Consider the following 19,048-nt stretch of genomic DNA (forward strand, 5'->3'; position numbering starts at 1 on the left):
TTAAAGCCTGCCCCATTTCCTAAAACTGCTGCATTCCCAGAAGTGTGCCAAGCCCATGACTTGTCACAGGTGGCACCAGGCTGCACAAAACTCTACCGGCAAACCACGCCACTGAGCAGAGGCACAAGGAGAGCCCAGTGCCTGCAGCATCAAGCCAGGTATGAGACTTAAAAAAATATAGTTACTGAAAGCAAAATTAATGGATACTCTGAACTCACAGCAAACCAGAGAAGCAGGAAAATGTTAAGACTGGGTGTGGCTGGGCTGGAGTCCATTTCTTCATAGCAGCCCACATGATTTGGATTTGCAACGAGAACAACACTGGTAACACAGCAGTGCTCGGGCTGTTGCTGAGCAGCACTTGCACAGCGTCAAGGCGCTCCCTCTTCCTCACCCAGGGGTAGGCTGGGGGTGGGCATGGCCCTGGGGGGGGGCACAACCAGGACAGCTGACCCGAGCTGGCCAGAGCACACTGCATAATGTCATGTTGCACTCAGGGACCTGCTGGTCATCATACTGGAGGTGTCAAGCGATTGCCTTTGCCTCACTGGGGATTTTTAATTAATCTTTTTCCCTTCGCTAATTAAACTCTCTTTGTCTCAAACCAAGAGTTTTCTCACTTTTGCTCTCCCTGTCCTGCCGGAGGGAGGGGGAGCGGCTGCACTGCTGAGCTGCAGCCCAGGGTCAGGTCAGCCCAGCACCCGGGCCACAGGCTCAGCCTGTAGCAGGAGCTGCTGTCACCCATGAGGAAGGATCCACGTTGCTCTGAAATTCTAGTTATTGCAGCAGCCCACACGGAAAACATTTCTTCCACCCAAACCAAGAACTATACAAATTTATTACAGTCCATATGACTAATATAGTCCAAAGAGAAATTTCAGATAAATACCAATCTGTAAAATATAATGGATAAAATTATCCAAACATCAATATTACAGATTACCAGCAAAACAGTAGGGCTTCTGGGGACACAGAGGGCTGCCCAGAAAACCAGAGCAACACCCAGTTCTCTTACAAAAAGGTATCACTAACAGTCAGCAAGTCCATTTTTGTCATCAGATTTCCAAGGAAACCCAAGCTATCGAGGCATCTTGGAGAAAAGGAATCCATCAAGAACAGTCAGGTCCTTCACAGTGCTACTGGTGGCCACTTCTTGGCTAGATCATCATGCATAGCTTCAGGGATCCACTGGCAATAGGCTGCGAGCAAATCTGCAGTGAGAGAGAGGGGCGGTTAGAGGGCTGCGGGCGTCAGGGCCAGGAGCAGTTTTGCTGGAAAGACGAAGTCTGTGGTGTCACCCTGCCCACAGCAAGAGCAAGAACCAACTTGCCATTGCCAGGACAGTGCTGCAGCTTGGACACTCGGATGCGGATATAAAAGTATCAAGTACAGGAGAATTACTGTGAAAGCCATCACTGCTGCTGCTTCTGTAAAGAACTCTTATAGTCTGGTACCCTTATGTTGTACAAAATCCATCTTATCTGGAAAAAAAAAATTCCTGTATCCACCAACAGTACTGTCATAGTTTAATTTTTCAAAAGCCCAACCAAACATTTTAACTGTGGTTAGAACTACAGAAAAAAATCTTAAAATACAAATAGATGTTGCTTTCTGAAGTACAGGGAACACCAGTTCTTCACAAGAAGAAAACCACAGAACATTACTGTTTCCAGTAAGAAAAGAACAAATATTTCGAGCTTATCAAGTGAAATTATCTATTTTTAAAATCATAATTCAACAGTGCTCAAGGTACTACAAAGTCTGTACTGACATAACTAATAATTAAGCAAAAGCAGAACACTTACATTTAGGATTTTTCTTCCATGCAGCCAGTAAGGCACCACGGTTATCACAATTTTCTGCAACTAGAGCCTGCAGGAGGGATTCTGTCCTGGGCTGAAGTCTAAATCAGTCCAAAATAAAACAGTGCAATAAATCAACGTTCATAGCACAATTTAGCAAAGTGTTACAGCATTCAGCTTACCTTTCTGAATGCATACTCCTAATATTTGTAAAAAAATTTAAATACAAATGCAGAAACACACGACCCCTGGATACAGAGACACATCATTGGCTCAAGAAAGCTCGCTAGAGGTAGTTTCTTCCCCCTTCTGTGACTTTTTGTTGTTAAAAGTAACAGCAGGTTGCTCTTGTCACAGCTAGCACGAAGCTGTCAGCTATGCAGCTGCACAGCATGCAGTAAAGCATAGAGGAACCCACAGGTTCCATGCTGAACCCCGAATGGACTGCAACGGGAAAACACTTCCTAACTGCAGGACCCTCAGCTAACACCAGTCACTTCTAAAAGGCTTTCAAAATCCTTGTGTCTGTCAACTCCAGGAAAAGTCATAGAAGACTCCAAGAAAGCTTATTTTGGTAAGCAAGAGAGGACATGGGGGGGATAGCAAGGGAGGCAACAGCAGACAGTCCTTTTGAGGGTCACGGTTCTATAAATGTAATGAAAACTACAAAAAAACCATGGTCTGTTGTAAACACGTTTCTGAGAAGAAATAAAGATGGTATAATTGGCTAAACTGCAAAGAACAGCAAGGAAAGCAGTAGTGCTCATCTGCCAGTTTCTGCCACACGTGAGCCATTTCTTTGTGTGAAGCAGCCCGCAGGGGTCAGTGCGACCAGCAGGCTGCCTGCGGTCTCCCACACCACCCTCACCACCACCCAGTTCTCTTGACACACAATTTTTCTTGGTAAGAGAACTTAATTTTCCTCTCTCTGCAGCTACAGCCAAGATCACTATCTAGAACACCCCTCCCTGAATTGAATTTTTTTTTCAATTTAAAAGGAAGTTAAAAGCATTCAGTGGAGACGACAAACTTAAGTTTGTTTTTAACAATTTACTTGGACCATGTCTTCAGCATTATGAGGGGACTGGACAGCAGACACCGGCTGTAAGACCTCAACTTCTCAATGACCTGGAAGATTTGTTATAACAAGTACACAATGAGTAAGGTAAATCAATTGTTCTGTGGAGACAATCATCAATGAACTTGGACTACTATAGATCTCCATCCCATATTTTCTCTTACCACCTCTCTCCCACCCGTGTCTCCATACCTATCTTTTCCTGACTGGCTTGCTAGATGACTCTTGCGAATCAGAACAAAGACAAGAGCTATAGCTTCCTTCCTTTGCAAAAACAGGATTTAAATTTGGGGTATCACATTTTAAAGGTATCTCCCCCTGCCCACCAACCGCAGCAAACCCCTCCAGCCACCAGCAAGTCACAAGGAGTGGGCACGCACACCAAGAAAGAAGCCACGTGTCTCACCTCCTCCAAAAACTGGGCTAAACTTACTGGTAACATCAAAGAAGTAACACAGCTGGAACACACTCACCTTTCCTTCAAGCAGGAACCTGGCAAAGTACTTGTAGCGGTCGATACCCTCTGGGTAATCAACTTCCACGGCAGGGAGCTGCCAGCTAACTCGATCTGGAAAGAAAGATCCCATTGTTGCCTCCTAAATGCTCCAAGAGGAGGGTACGCTTCCAAGGGAGACGTGACACCACAGGTGCTAAGAGAAGCGGAGGGGACAGTGCCACCCCCCAGCCAGCCACACTCCTTCACAGGGGGAGCAGATGGGCAGAAAACACCCATGCCAATGGGAAGATGATATTTAAATGCTACAGATCCCGTGGAGACACTCAAACCACTGTTAAGCTCTTTGAAGAGCTCAAGTTAAGCTTGACCTTTCTGGTTTGACAGTCTTGTTAAAAGCAGCATTACAATAACTGTGGAGCAGCTCTCAGACAAAACTACCAAGTAACACTTTTCGAGACACTTACAAAAGACACTCGGTCTGTGACATCGAATTCGGCCTGTTTCGGGGCAGTAAGTCGGAGGAGGGTTTTCTAGAGGCTTCCCAAAGTGGCAGTACGGTGGCAGCAGGGCAGGGATCCACTCTGGTTCGATGGCAGACACACCTGAGGAAGGGCACAGACACACCTGAACGCCGGCCTGCTGCCAAGGGCCACCACTCACTGGCAGTCCCACGAGCACAGCGCACGGTCAGGATCTCATCTCCACAGAGTTACTTGTATCTCGTCTTTCAAGTCAACTTTTTTTACATTCTCCTGTTCAGAGACCAGCAATAGGTAACTATTGGTGACGGGGCTGGTGCAGAGCAGCGATTGCAGCAGCAGAGCTTTGCTCCAGCCAATTCTGCCAGACAAAGAATAAACCAGGCCAATTTTTCCCCCAGTCCACATCTAGAAAGCACAAGTACCCAAATCCCAGGAGGCACGACCACTCTTTAAAGAGAGCACCCAGTCACTGCAGCAAGGGAAACATTCTGCAAAGGTGTTTCTGAGTTCCTCACCACACCTGCAGGACACGCAGGGGCTGCAGCAGCCTCACCTTTCATGTACAGTTTTGTAGTCTCGACAATTTCTTGATACACCACAAATTCCGGGAGTTGTTTGAAGAGGACTGAGCTTGGATGGATGAACACTGGGTCATCCAGGAGAGGAGTCTTTAAGAAAGCACAGAAGATTGAAGCAGAGTAAGGTGAGTTACTGGCAATCCAGTTTCCTGATTGCATCTAATTTCAGCCTCTCTCAGATGTACATTTATATGGTTTCCTTAAGTGATGGAGGCTCTTCATAACCCCACAATTTTCTGCTTCACCTTCTCTGGAAACATCAAGCACTTTGCAAGATGGACTAATGCTCTACTTTTAGCTCTTTCGTAACAATTCCTACATGAGGACTGGGACATTGTAACACTGGAAATTTAGAATTCTATGGAGAGCAGTAAGAAGCAAGCCAGCACATGCAGCCTCAATGTTGCACCCAGCCAGAAGCCCAGGCTTTGCACAGGAGTGTCTTTCTGCCATACAGGGGAAGAGGAATTCAGTCAAATCAAGCTGTTTACCTTGTAGGCATTTTTCCACTTGTCATCCAGGAGCTCTTCTGCCTGAACCCTTCGGGCAACGTGATCCCCCAGCCCTGCCAGCACAATCTGTCTCAAGTAAGTTGCTTGAGCTTCTGTCGGGGGCTTCATCTTTGGATCAACATAGAGCCCAACATCAGTGCAGACTGAGTTCACTGCAAGGAAAAAAAATGTGAGTTAGGATTCAATAGAGAAAAAGGGTTGCAACAAAACAACCCAGTTGATTCGTCAACCCCTGAAAAAATAAACACAGAAATACCTCTCAAAACCCACTCACCTGCTGTTGTCAGCTGCCCTCTCAAGCGCCTGATTTCCAGCATGGCTTTGTATCGGAGCCCGTTTTCGTCACAGAATTTACGGGTACACCCAGCATATTCACAGGCCCCCACTGCTCCTGGAAGCAAACAGCCAGGTGGAGAAAAACATCTTAGCCACTCAGCTCTCAATAAACCAACTGTGAGACGATACTGTCAGAGTCAACATGCGCATATCACAGCTCCCACTTGTCACTAGCCTGGGACACAGGCAGGCTGCCCAGAGAAGAGTCTAGAAAACACACTGCCAGGCTTAGTCCTACAGCATGGGGATGCCTTTGGCTGTAGAAAGCTGAGAGCTCAGGGTGATGGGGAGGAGAACAGAACGGAAGGTAACAGCCCAGGGAAATAGCTGTCTGCAGTACCTAACATCACCATGAGGTCTCCCAGCTTCTGCATCGGCCCCTGCCCAGCCCAGATCCTTTGCATCTGTAAAAGCCTCGCTTTCTTCCCCTTCAGCTTCGCTGTCTCTTCCTCGCTTACTGCTGGCCTACAAGAAACACAAAACAGCATCAGTGAGCACCGGGGTCACATGCAGGGGGGGCCTCAATATAAAAGGCATCAGCTGTGACAAGGTGATGTGTCCTGTAAACAGGCTGTCAGGCTAACTCACTCACATGTCAAAGTCTTCAAAAAGCTCCCGGACAGTCATTGCGGACACAATGGTAATGGTGTATGGCAGGCAGTTGTGCTGCCTGCTTAATGCCAACATCTTTGCATAGCGGGGGGCTACAGGAAAAGTGGCCATTATTCTGCCCAGGGGACTAATAGGGCAACTCAGCTTTGCTGCCAGCTGCTGCTTCAGCCTGCGAGAAGAGAAAAGTCATGTAATAAAGGAACTTCTGCATCAGAATGAGTTTGTGTTTCTGCGTTTGGCAGCCCAATTAACTTGATGTGTTGTCTCAGATTTTCTTATGTGCTGGTCCCAAAGGAAGGATTTCTCTTCCTCATGCAGCACCCACCTGCCATGCATGGCACGCTCCTAGCACAGTGCTTCCCTGCCTGAACACACCCAGCACCAGTAAAATAAACACAGGTGAACCAGAGGTTGTTAAAATGATGCTGGTCTCCGTACAAAAGCACACCCTCAGATGCAAGGGCTGAGATGGAAAAGCAGGCGAGAAGACAGCAGTACCCACTACCTCGACAGCGGAGGACAAGCAGCAGTGCCTAGAGGCAGTTTGTGGGGGACCACAGACGTTACCTTCCTGTCATAGGGGGTTCCTTCAAGGCACCCAGGGCTATCAGCAACTCCTCAGCTGCTGCAAGGGCTTCTGTTGGAGGTGGTGTTGGGAACGGGAAGTTGATTACCTACAGACACCAAGAGAAAATTCTTCTCAGTACAACATTGACAAGGCTCCCACTGAAAAACAGACTCTGAACACAGTAAGTAGTCCTGGAAGGGAGTGAAACCTTCCCCTCTGGTCACATATACCAAAGAAAAACATTTAGGATGTTTGCCAGGAGCGAGAGGAAAGGACATATAATGGCAGGAAACACTTAGAACAAAAACATTAGGAAACAGGAATACCAACATCACCCTTAGCTGCCACTAACTCCAGGCACCGCCTAGGGCAGGCTGCTTTAACATCTAACCTTAAGTATTGTGCTTCCTGAAAGTGCTCAAATATGTCCAAAACACAACCCCTGTTTGGACAGTTATTTTCACTACTGAGAATATAAGAAAGCTCTTATTACCTAAACAAACATGTCTGTTAAGGCCTGGTGGAATTCATAGCAGCTTCTGCAATTTGCAGAACCAAAAGTCAAGTCCCAGGATCCTAATTTCTAATGCAAGGCGCAACCTCAAGCAACGATGATAAATGACATTTGTGTTTGTTTCGGGCTCCTAGGGGCAACCACTTTAATGAGCGCTGTAGTACAAAGCCAATTTACACCTCACCTTTTCTATATTTAATGCCTTCATTTGCAGAATCAAGTCTTCTACTGGTCGCTTTGTTATTTCTGGAGCAGAAAATTTCTCAAAGTCCATGAAGACTGCCGAAGAGTATAACCTAGTGGGCCAGAACCGCTGCTTAGAGACTTTGAAGAAACCTTAACCCAAAAGATAAGCGTGAAAAATCAGCAAGGTGTTTTAAAAAAAGGCAGCTGTGGGTACTGATTACATAGCCATGTAATTATAGATATGGTTGGGGCCTACTGCCTTTGTCACAAAAAGCTGACTTGGCTCTGAGTGGAATCCATGCTAACCTGGCCACCTAAATAAGGGTTTTCAGACAGGCCCCTGAGAAGCCAAACTGTCAAAGCAACATCACCAGTGACAGTTCATGCTTGGTTTCACCTCTCCCATTTGAATGAAGAGCAGACAAAGCCAAAATCCTCCAAGCAGCACTAGGTCCTTGTGAAAGGGGCAGCAGGACGAGGGAAGCTGTCAAATTCACACTGACACTGGTCAGGGTTTTTGCTCCCTCCTAATCCTCTCGAGGGCAGGCAGCTCACCTGTAACAGTGCCCTGGTTCCGTCCGGCCAGCCCGACCTGCCCGCTGGTTAGCTGAGGCTTGAGATATCCAGGTCACTCTGAATGACGAAACCCCAGTAATTTTGTCATAGAAACGTTTCTTGACCTTTCCACAGTCAACCACGTATTTGATGCCTGGGATGGTAAGTGATGTTTCAGCCACGTTGGTGGCTACAACACACAGTCTCGTGCCAGGAGGAGGAGCCCTGAATACCTACAAGGAACAGATAGGAATGTGAAATGCACCACAAATGACGACGGAAAGAGTCCGGCAGTCAACTTGGATGGGTTGCAAAGGGATGACAATGCACATGGCATTACAGGTGAAACCCAAGACTGAGATCAAAGACTTAACTCTTTGTCTGGAGCTCTCTATCCAGCTCAGTTAATCCCTCCAAAACATCCATGGGAGCTCCAGGTGGAACAGACACCAGTGTCAAGTCACATTTAGACATACTGACGCCACCACCAAAGCCCAAGAAGGAACGTGAGAATTTGTAGGAACTGCCTGTTGGCAGCAGGACCCTGACATGCCCCAGGGCTGTGGCTAACTTTAACATGTTTGCAGGACTGTCACTTTTCATTTTCCCCAACCTGCTGAACTGGCACATCAGGGAGATCCCATCCCAAGCAAGGCCTGCTCCGATCCCATCCCAGCTTGCCCACTGGGCCACTCAAGTCTGCCCACTGATGGACAGTCCAGGATGGAAACTGTAACTCACAAAGCCTTCAGACACTGACGACACATACTTGTGAGGATCATTGCTCATGGTAATCCCTTACCTTTGCTTGTTTCTCTGGTGCCAGCAAGGAATAGAGCGGGAGCACATAGAGTGGAAGGGATGAATCAGATTTCTCATCTGTGAAGAAACAAACCAATATTGTTAAATACATGGCAAGTCAACTTCCAGGCTTAGCTCCAACAATGTCTGCACAAACACCACATCATTTTAAGCCAGTATTTGGTATAAAGCTGAAGCTGGAAAATCTTAATAGCTTTTCCATAACACAGATCTCCTGTGTTATCACACCAGTTCAGCAAAGGACAACTAGCTTACATCCCACATTTCACAGGTGACAGGAGACACAGAATTTTTATTTTGTAAGTGCCAAACCTTCTTCTGAGTCTCCATCTCCTAAATCAAGGTCAATATCAGATCCTGCAATATCATCATCATCAGTTTCAGCATCCCTGTCTTCGTCTCCTTCATCCACTGGTACAACAGCGTAATTGTCCAGATCAATTTTGGGTAATGTCTGAGAAAGACAAGAAAGATGACCACAGAGCATTAAGGCAGGGACGCAAACAGCACTTTTTATTGCTTTGAAAGCAAAGCTGAACGCTTACTCCAAACATTTGTTGACATGAAGGTGGTGACAGAGGGATTAAGAGACTTCATTTGATTTTAAGGCTGAGGTTCAGCATTTGGTAACTGTGAGAGTTGGGGGGGAGTAACCCAATTTTAAACAACACTTTGTGCTGAGGCAAGCTTCTTCACTTGGAGGACAGTGACAAAGAGTAAAATTTCTTTACTTCAGCCCTTTCAGTGATGAGGATCCAGTGTCAATAGACAGTATATCTATAACATCAAGATCTGCTGACAAAGTGCATGTAGGACGTGGGTGGAAGCCAAACGCTACCCTTCATCACAGGTGCATCAGTCCCAATTTTGGATAACAAACAGCAAGATGAGGAGCAGCCCTGGAGCCAGCAAGGCTGAAACTCCTTCCATTAAAGTTTTAATAGTCAATACTCAAGTGAAATGAATCTCCGGCCCCTAATATCCAGGGACACATTTTAGCACTCTGCTGCTCATAACACAGCAGTCATCGGTGTAGGCGGTTATTACCGAATTTTCTGAGGGGATGCACCCAGGCTACAAGGCTTCATGCAAGTCTAAAACAGCCTGGTGAGAAAAACAGCTACACAGGAGTACTGTTTTGCAGGGAGACACCTGCTCCTTCCTGCCTCCTGGAGGAATTTTGGCCATCACACATTACCGTAACTTTCTTCCACTTCCTCGATTTCTTAAATTTTCTGATTTCTTCCACTGATTCTTCCTTGTCGTCATCTCCTCCTGTGCAAAGAGCCAGTGGAATCACCGTTAGCTGAGCATGCTTTCCTCTTGGAAAAGCTAGTGGGGAGAGTCTGGTCCCACTCCTATCTTTCTGGTGATTCAAAAAGCATCACAGTGTGAAAGCAGCAAATAGTCACATTGAAGGCAGAAGGGGACAGGGACAACACACAAGTTTAACGTTGTAAGCGCATTTAGAAGCCATACAGGTGATTGGCAACAGCGTGCACAGCAACTATATGCCTCAAGGTTTAGGAGACAATTAGCTGAGCTGTATTAGACCTTGACTTTCTGAAGTCGTCTTGGGAAACTCTACTATCCTGAAAATGAACAGTCACCACCAAGAAGCAACATTTCCACTTCGATCCACAACCAAGAGAGTAAGTGAAGCAATGCAATGGGTTCTGGGGAACTGGAAAGGATCACATCCATAAGCCTTTTCCCCAAACTTAAAACAGTACAAACCTGAGAATCAGTCATCAAAATCATCCACAATGAGCACTTTCTGCAACCCGTGGGTTTTGGGGTTTTAAATAAAAGCTCTCATTTTTAGGTGCAAAGCAAGCTCACTTCTCAGGGGGATAAATTCCAAGTTTAATAGTCCTTTATTCTATAGCATTACCTGCAGTGCTGTTTTTTTGGAATGGAAAGGCTTTCCTTAGCCTTCTACAGAGAGAGTGAACTTCTGCCTGGCCTGTTAAAAACACCAAAATCCCACCTGCAAGAGAAGAAACGACACTCAACCTCAGCACAGGTATTTCACCTTGGAAAGCTTCAGATCTCATTCTTAATAAAAGACAGGTAGGATATACTGTGAAGTAACAATGAGGAAGAGGGTGTTTGACTGCATCTGTCTCCTGCTACTCCCTCAAGAAGCATGCTAATGTAACTATGATTTAATAGAAGGGTAATTTTAATAAGAAAAGACTTGTAAGTAAAAGTACACAATACATCACTGCAGTTGCATGTTCCCCAAAAAATCAACCCAAAAAACTTTAGACATGTGAAATATAAAGCACTTCAGAGGGTTCTCAGCAGTGACCTTACCTGAGGGCAACATCCGATGGATTTTACACACCTTTCTGAAGCACTCCCCACTGTAGTCATCTAGGGGGGTTTTCTTGTTAAAATGAATCGTTACGGGGAATTGCCTTGCATCTACCTAGAGAGGAAATACACAAAAAAGGGTTTCTTTGCTGTTTTAACTCCATCACAACCATTAGTTTTCATGGGAAAACTAGAAAAATTCAACCCTGTAGTTCTGTTCAGTTCTTGGGTTTAGTAACCTACAAAACACCAGATCCACAGAAGTTATCAGTGTTGTCTACGCTCACTGCCAGGAAACCAAGCTAGAAACCAAACCTTTTCTCTCTTTCCAATCATCAACTCATGTGGTTTTCTAGTTCTCCTGAACTGCAATTTAACAGTTTTTCGAGATTCTGCCAAGGCAGTTTTCTGATAAAAGTGGAAAGAAAAACACCAAGTCTCAAAAGAAAAAATAGTCCAAACAAAATAACTATTTCTAAACTGACATCTGAAAGATTTCAGCACCAACTGGAAAGATTAGAGTGCTCCTAATTTTTAATTAGTTTTATAAAGGAAGGCCTCACTGTATTTCAGCCATTACATCTGACACAGATCCCAGTGAGAACAATACCTGAATAACAGGAGGTGTAACAGAAAACAGCCTGCTGTTATCAGTGAAATCTTCCACACGAAGCGTGGCCGACATGACGATCAGCTTCAGCGGCAGCCCTTTCTGCAGGGACACAAACGCATTACTCTGGGCTGGAAAGCACAGGGTAGGCGATGTACCCAGCACACAAACCCAGAGCTATTAGCAGGGTTGGATACAAGTTTCTGCATCAAATCCCTCAAAATCTCAGACAACAAAAGCACCATGTCAAGTGACAGAGGATATGTGCAGCTTCAAATGCAACATGTCTTAAAATACACAAACCCCCATGATGGCAATCCTCATGCTGATAGCAACCTGCCTCTAAACCTCTGCATTCTCTCTCCATCCTTAAGTGAAATGAACACAGAGGCCAAGCTCTGCCCCGCAGCCCACCAGCGCCAGCATCAGTCAGGACCAAACCCTTCACAATGTCTGCTCTGAAACATCTCCTCCCAAGCAGCGCTGCTGGTGGCTTATTCCAGTGCCACAGTAAGCACCTTGCTTTCTAACAGGCTGCTAATTTCAATTATTTACATGTGTCTTGTGGCACTGTAAGTCTAAAATTAATTGGATATTGTCTCAAAAGTTATCTATCTGTTGGTACTGATACGTACTATCTTCCCCATTTTGTAGGCTCTATGCTTCCTTTGATCATATGGAAAGACAAACACATCATCTAAGTGTTATTTCATGATCAACTTCCATGTCACACAGTCTGTTCTCCCACAGAGCTTTTTCACATCTAACATCTCCCTCCCCAGCACATTTGTGTCAAAACAAGAATACTGCTTCTCTTACCTTTTTACGAAGAGGCACAATGCGAGACAAGAGGCCTATCAAGATATCTGTGTACATACTCCTTTCGTGGGCTTCATCAATAATAACGACTTTGTACTTCGAAAGCAGAAAGTCCTGAGAAGAAAGATCAATCCCACCACGTGAAGCCTCACCCAAGGACATCTTTAAGTCACGACAACCTACAGCTACACAAACACCGACCCCCCCATCCTCTTACATGGCTGTAGACTCTCCCATGTGTCTGAGCAGTTTAATGCGTTTACCCTACATGAAGCAGCCTAGCTCCTCAGAGTCTTTTCCTTACTCTCATTTTACACAGCAAGATAACCTAACATTTACGGACTTGGGCAGGAGGAATATAAATACATCTGCGGTGCTGAAAGCAATTTTGCTTTCAAAAGTTGCTGACAAATCCCCAGAAAGCAACTGGCCTCTCTTCCCAGCTATACAAAATACTTTCCTTTTTTGTAACACTGACGACTTGCCACTTACCTTCTGAATTTCTTTCAGCAGTACACCATCTGTCATAAACTTGATTTGTGTTTCATCTGTAACATTGCCTTCATACCGGATTTGATAGGAAACCACTCTGTGAGGAAATACCAGGGCAGCCACAAGAACAAGCAGGGGAAGAAACAGAAAATTCACGTTCAGACCAGGAAGCAGCCTTCACCCTAACGAAATTAAGACTTGATGCCAGGACAAGACCAGAAGAATATCATCATCTCCCTGGAGCCTAGCACACACAAAATGCTGGAAGCTGGGATACACAGCAGTATCACTTTGAATTATTTCACTGTTATGGGACATGTTCTCATACGGAGACAAACTAGGGCCACTTTCCCACACATCATCTCCATAAAGTTCTCTCTAAAAAGTAACTTACAACCATTAGCAGCAACAAGTCTGCATATTTTTTTTATAGACCAGCCCATAGAGGAGTTTATACGTAACTTTCCCACAGTTCTTCGTCAAAGACCGAACAAGCAATGCACAAGCCTTGATTTCAGTCTATGACATAGTGTAACCTCCCTAGCAAGGTCTCAGCTTTGTTTCCCCTCACCTGTTTGACAAGTTCATTTCCTTAGCGACTCGCTGGGACATGGACACTGCAGCCACACGCCGAGGCTCAGTGATACCAATAGTACCGTTCGAGCTAAAGGGGTGAAGGAAAGAAAAGGAGGGGTTGTTTGGCTGCTTGTTTTAAACTGAGAAACACTTCAAAAGATGACAACAGGATTTCTGCACAATGGTTCTAAATTAAGTAGCAGCACTCACACAGTATCATCTACAGTTCGAAGAAAAAGACAGAAAGGAAGCTCTGGGATTACCCTTCTATTGTATGTGCATTCATCTGCAGATGCGTGTCATCCCAGGAATTTTTCCCCCAAATGTCCCTGTAATTGCAGCTCACTGAACTCCAGTTTCCCTGGGCATCCCTCTGGCAACAGGGTCCATTTCAGGGGAAACTCAGGTTGGGGCAGCAGAGAAGCTGGATGCACCGTGATACAGCTCACAAGAAGCATCTTATGAGGTGTCCAAGCTTATAATGTCACCAATAATGCCAGACAAGCCACAGCTATGTCCAAAGATGTTCTTAAAGAAATATGCACGCTTTCTTGCAAAGGTAAAACCAAATTTCTGTAAGCAGAGGATAAACTACATGAGATGGGCAGACAATAAAGCCCCTCTGAAAAAACAGGCCAGTGGCTTTAAAAGAAATTTTTACGTTAAGAGGTTTCAAAAGATTGCTTATGTGGAGAGAGTTTTGTAAGTCAATCTTGTTCCGTTCAGATTTTTTTAAAAGCCCATTCAACATGGCCACTACCACTGCACAGAAAGACCAGGTTCAGTTCAGCCACATCAGAAGAAAAGACACAAAATCAGAAGTGACTGCGCTCAGCCTGAATTTTGCCGATTACATTTGCTGCATATAAAAGATGACTCATACCTGGCATAGCCAGCTTCATAGAGAAACTGAGGTACTTGCGTGGTTTTACCGCTTCCCGTCTCTCCACAGATGATCACAATGGGATTCTCATTAATGGCTTCCATGATGACTTGCTCTTCGGCAAGGATTGGAAGCTTTAGTCTTGCTTCCTAAATAATACAAAACATATTTTAGTTACACTGTTTTGTTTTCCACTCCCTTTTTGCGCTCCCCAGGGTTGAAAACTGTTACCTTCCTCTGATTATAAAACACACACAAAACAATTCTGCAGGCTTTGTGGCTTGAAAAGCTCTAAGCCAGCTAGTATCACACCAGCACATCCAAGAACTACTCACCCAAACAGCTTCCAGAAAGCAGCTGGCAAGCCCTGCACTGTAATTTGTGAAACTTCACAGAGTCCCTTGAGTTTATTAAAATAGCAGTTAAAGGAACTCATTCCACAACTCTAGCTCATCTGTTCAGGCACATGCATAGTTTTTCGCATTTCTACAGAATGCCATACCTGCAGCGAATGGAATAAAACTGCCCAGCAGAAGATACAGCGTAATGGAGAGCTACGTGACTTCACAAGATTGTCCAGTGAAGAATAATAAAAGACTGCTAATAGACTCTATATTTAAAACTAGAGACAAATCCTTATATCCTAAGACAAAACTAGCTTTCCTTCTGCTAGAATAGACAGGCTTCAAGCTCAGACTCGCAAACAACAAGTGATAGGACAAAAGGAAATGGCCTCAGGCTGGGCCAGGGGAGGTTTAGGCTGGATATTGGGGAAAATTTTTTCACCAAAAGGGTTGTCAGGCACTGGAACAGGCTGCTGAGGGAAGCGGCTGAGTCACCATCCCTAGAGGTATTTAAAAGACTTGTAGACGTGGCACTTAGGGACATGGTTTAGTGGTGGACTTGGCAATCCTGGGTTAATAGTTGGGCTTGATGATCTTAAAGGTCTTTTCCAACCTGAACAATTCTATGTCCATATACAATGTGCCAGAAGGTGGCCCCTAAGCGCACACTGCACACACAGCATTAGCAAGAGACGCAAGACAAAGCTATGGTGTCTGCAGTGACCTCACCTGAGGGAAGACACCATAATGTCCATCGCCCTTGGTAAGCACTTTACTGTTCAGAGCCTCACCTGAATCTCCGGAGACCTGTCCACTGGAATAAAAACTGCAGGCTTGCAAGGTGCTTTGTTGGAGGCTGTCTGGCAAACCAGCACACCAGGACCAGCCGGCGGCTGGTTAGCCGCTGCCTTCTTCACGCCCTCCTCTGGCTTCTCAGCAGTATTCAAATCACTGGCCAAGGACTTTTCAATTTCTTGCTTTTGTTTTAATTTCTCCTCCTCAGAGCTACTGGGCTCTTCCTCAGGCTCCGATTCTGAATCTGTGCTTCGTCTTCTCTTGTTTGCACCACTGATGCTCTTGATTTTTTCAGGTACAGCAGTCCCTGACTCCTGTATCACCCTAGAACAAAACATCCACGTGTCAACTACATTTTGGTCAATATTCTCCAGGAGCCCAAGCCAGACATTTCTTCCACAAAAAACCAGAAAATTCACATCATCAAAACTCACTGAGCCTGAACCCAAGTTTTACTCAAGTAAGAAAAAAACTTCTACACCCTGGATGTAGTGCATCACGAGAAAACACTGCTGAGAGGTTAACCCAGTTCTCCAAGGATCTCCATTCTTGGAGGTTTTCACAATTCTGCTAGGTAAAGCCTCAACTGACCTGGCTGCTGGATTCATACCAAAGCATGCTCTATACTGGCATTCATTGATTTCTTCAGAAGACATCTTTATAGTTTAGTTTATTTCAACTTCTGCGAAAATGCAGCTCTTGATAAACCCAGTAACCAAGGGCCACCTCAGTCAATGTTTTCCAATACAACAAAAAAGTAAACATTAATTCACCAATTATGTAGTTTAGCATAATTTGTAAGATTATGCAGAGGTAATGGTCACCCACCTCATCCCTTATGAAAGGGAAGGACAAGTTATTTTAACTAGCATGCTCTCAAGAGGATGAAGTTAACAAGAAAAAAGCTACCATGTTATCAGATAAAGCCAGAAATTTATTTAATTCCACCCATTCTGAAGAACCTATAAGCATTAAGAAGAAAAAACAAATCAAGCAAAAAAAGCTAATAAGGTTGCCAAGTTTTCAACCACAGCGAAAAACCAGAATGGTTCTTCTCAAATAATGCTTTACCTTTTAGTCTGATACATCCGCTCCCCAATACCCAGTTTCGAAGTAGTGAACAGAAGTTTCATTTCTGACTCAGAAGCTTGCACCTCATTCAGCTTGCTCAGCAACTCAGCTCGCTATTCGGGAAAAACAACAAAAATCAGTGCTTATTTTCACGAGGAAATAATTTCATTTCAGAATTTGCGCTTGAGATTTAATGGGTGTGTTCTGGCAAATCTTGCTGTGAAGTTGTGCAGATGTCCCTGCTGCTATGTGGTCAGTCCTCTCCAGTGAAGATTTCAGCCCTGCACCAGAGTGAAAATAGAAATGCGGACTTGACCCTTTGTCGCTACAACGAAAAGCTCAGCTGCACCCTTCAAACAACAGCAAAGAAAATGGATTTGAACTAAAATGTTGGAGCAAGGGCTGGAGCAATGGAAGCCTCCCATCAACTGCCTCACATGGGACATAGTACTGGCAGGAGGTCAGACAGCCACAGTCTTAAAACTACCTCAAAAAATAGAGTTTGTTTGTCAAAGCCATTATTCAGACACTAAAATGATCAGAAATTTTGTCTGGAAAGCTTTTACAAAGACAGAAAAGTTCTATTTGCATACAGAAAATATACAAGAGCTGGAAATAAGTATTTCGGCAGCGTTGGCAGTAGCAGAACTAGAGGTGCATTGAACTTTGCATTTTCCAGCAGGACAAAGTTTCTCATACAATCTTTCACAGAATGCTTTTAAAATATGATGTCATTTACTCTGCTAGTGATAAACTCCACAATACTCATCTATTTGTTCAGGGTCAAAGAAAGAATGGGAATGAGGACACAACGATGTGTTCCTGCAACACCGGACCCACTGAGAGGGCGGGGAATGCTTTTCCCCACCAGTTACACTCAAGATTCCGTGAGTGGTAGCATGTTTGCCAAAAGAGCCAGCAAAAGGATGGCTAATGCTGTTGTAACATAAACTCTTAAACTTCAGCACCTGCACGTCCTCAAAGGGCCCCTGACAGTTGACATCCCAAACACTGCTCGCTGGCACTGCAGAGCAGTCACCCCCCCTCTGGTTTTTCACACCAACAACGCAATTGTGTCACGAATCGGGGACTGCCAGCGTCACAGCATGAGGGAAACCTCAAGAGCTGCTTATTAACATCAACCTTTTCCACATGCTGATATTAAATTATCGTTTTAACAGAAGTCACAAACCCAGAGTTAACAGCAAGCAGCAATGTACCTGTTTTTTCTTTTCCTTCTGCTCTAAAACTTTCTGCAGGATTTTCTTCTGTTTCTTGCTCAGGGGTTTCTTCTGTTGTTGCACAACACACGGTACTTTTTTCTTCTTTGTTTTTTTTGCTGGCAGGACCAGGGCGTTGCTCCCATCAATTCCCTTCAGCCTTGCTTCATCTGAAAGCATGTTTGATTAGTCAGTCTCCTGTGCCAGGTGGATTATTTTCAGGACTTCATAGCCCTATCACAAACCATACCAGATATAGCTGTTCTAAACAAACACAACCCTCAGCCCCAGCCAAAAAAAAAAAATAAAAAATTCCCAGATTATCAGCAAGGGCAAGAGGCCACAAAACCAGGGACTTGATCACCCTGTGCTTACTGCAGCCGTGAGGGTAATTTTCCTTGACCTGTGTAACAATACTATGAAATTTTTGCCTATTTATTTCATCCCCCGGGGGCTGGGAGCAGCCCAGGGCACAGTGTATCCTGGGGTGACCCTGCAGCATCCTGCCCCTCCCAGGCAGAAGTCCTTTTCAATTAATACTAGACATCTGTATTACTTAAGTTTAAGTAATATAAACAGAATAAACGCGGTTTTTTTAAAAAGTAACATTTAGGAATGCAAATATTGAACACAAAAATCTTTTAAATAATTGCTTTAATAACAAACTGCTTAGATGCAGAAGTTGCTTTAATAGTTATTGATGCAACGCCTATGATACTTTAAAATAACTTTTAATGCTTCCAATAAAAGTATAATCAAAATGCAGAGAAGATACGGCGATAGCTCTAATCTCTGCGATTCCACAGCCACTGTCGCGACGGTACCAGCCCCGGTTTGCACGTAACGCCTAGAAAGAGAAGGGCCGGGCCGGGCCCCGCCGCACCTCCCAGCTCCAGCGGCAGCTCCAGCGGCAGCTCCAGCGGCTCGGCGGCGGGTGGGGGCTGAGGGGCGCCCTGCGGCAGCCGCGCCTTCCAGTTGTGCCGGCGGCGCGCCCGGCCCATGGCAGCGGGAGCGGCACGGCGGGCGCGGAACGGAGCGGCGCGGCACGGCACGGCACGGCGCGGCACGGCACGGTGTGGCTCGGCGCGGGCACACGTGCGAATCCTGCCGATCGCCACTTCCGCTGGGCGCGGGGTCTCGCGAGAAGGGGGCGGCTTGCGCCGGCGCGGGGCGGCCGTTCGGCCCAGAGGCCCGCCCCAGCCGAGCGGGGCCGAGCCCGCCGCACCTGCCCGAGCGCTGCCGAGCGGAGCCGAGCCCGCCCCCCCGTCCCGGTGTCCGCCCCAGCGCCGGGTCGCGCCTCCGTTGCTACCCGGGTGTTTCACAACGGAGCCGGGACCCCGGTACCAGCCCGGGCGCCGCCCGCTGCCCCCCGGGAGAGCTCCGCCGGGGCCTGTTGTCACGCAATCCATTTCTCAGT

At 45.7% G+C, this 19,048-nt stretch overlaps 1 protein-coding gene across 1 annotated transcript; it reads right to left on the minus strand.

Annotated features, from left to right (window-relative positions):
- Positions 1–820: 820 nt before the first annotated feature.
- DHX37 (DEAH-box helicase 37) lies at positions 821–19,040 on the minus strand (the record flags this gene model as incomplete). The annotated part of the gene is made up of 27 exons (XM_080390905.1): positions 821–1,211; positions 1,806–1,903; positions 2,857–2,930; positions 3,354–3,448; positions 3,802–3,939; positions 4,373–4,487; positions 4,889–5,061; positions 5,184–5,300; positions 5,586–5,710; positions 5,838–6,026; positions 6,425–6,531; positions 7,124–7,235; positions 7,681–7,913; positions 8,483–8,559; positions 8,815–8,956; positions 9,701–9,777; positions 10,397–10,492; positions 10,822–10,936; positions 11,432–11,533; positions 12,251–12,364; positions 12,743–12,839; positions 13,314–13,406; positions 14,202–14,350; positions 15,337–15,664; positions 16,412–16,524; positions 17,632–17,801; positions 18,515–19,040. The coding sequence occupies 27 exons, from the start codon at positions 19,038–19,040 to the stop codon at positions 1,129–1,131; spliced, it is 3,858 nt and encodes a 1,285-aa protein (XP_080247031.1). The 3' UTR covers positions 821–1,128.
- Between the last annotated feature and the right edge of the window lie 8 nt (positions 19,041–19,048).

Source organism: Falco punctatus (assembly GCF_963210335.1).
Source record: "Falco punctatus genome assembly, chromosome: 1".
Taxonomy (NCBI): domain Eukaryota; kingdom Metazoa; phylum Chordata; class Aves; order Falconiformes; family Falconidae; genus Falco; species Falco punctatus.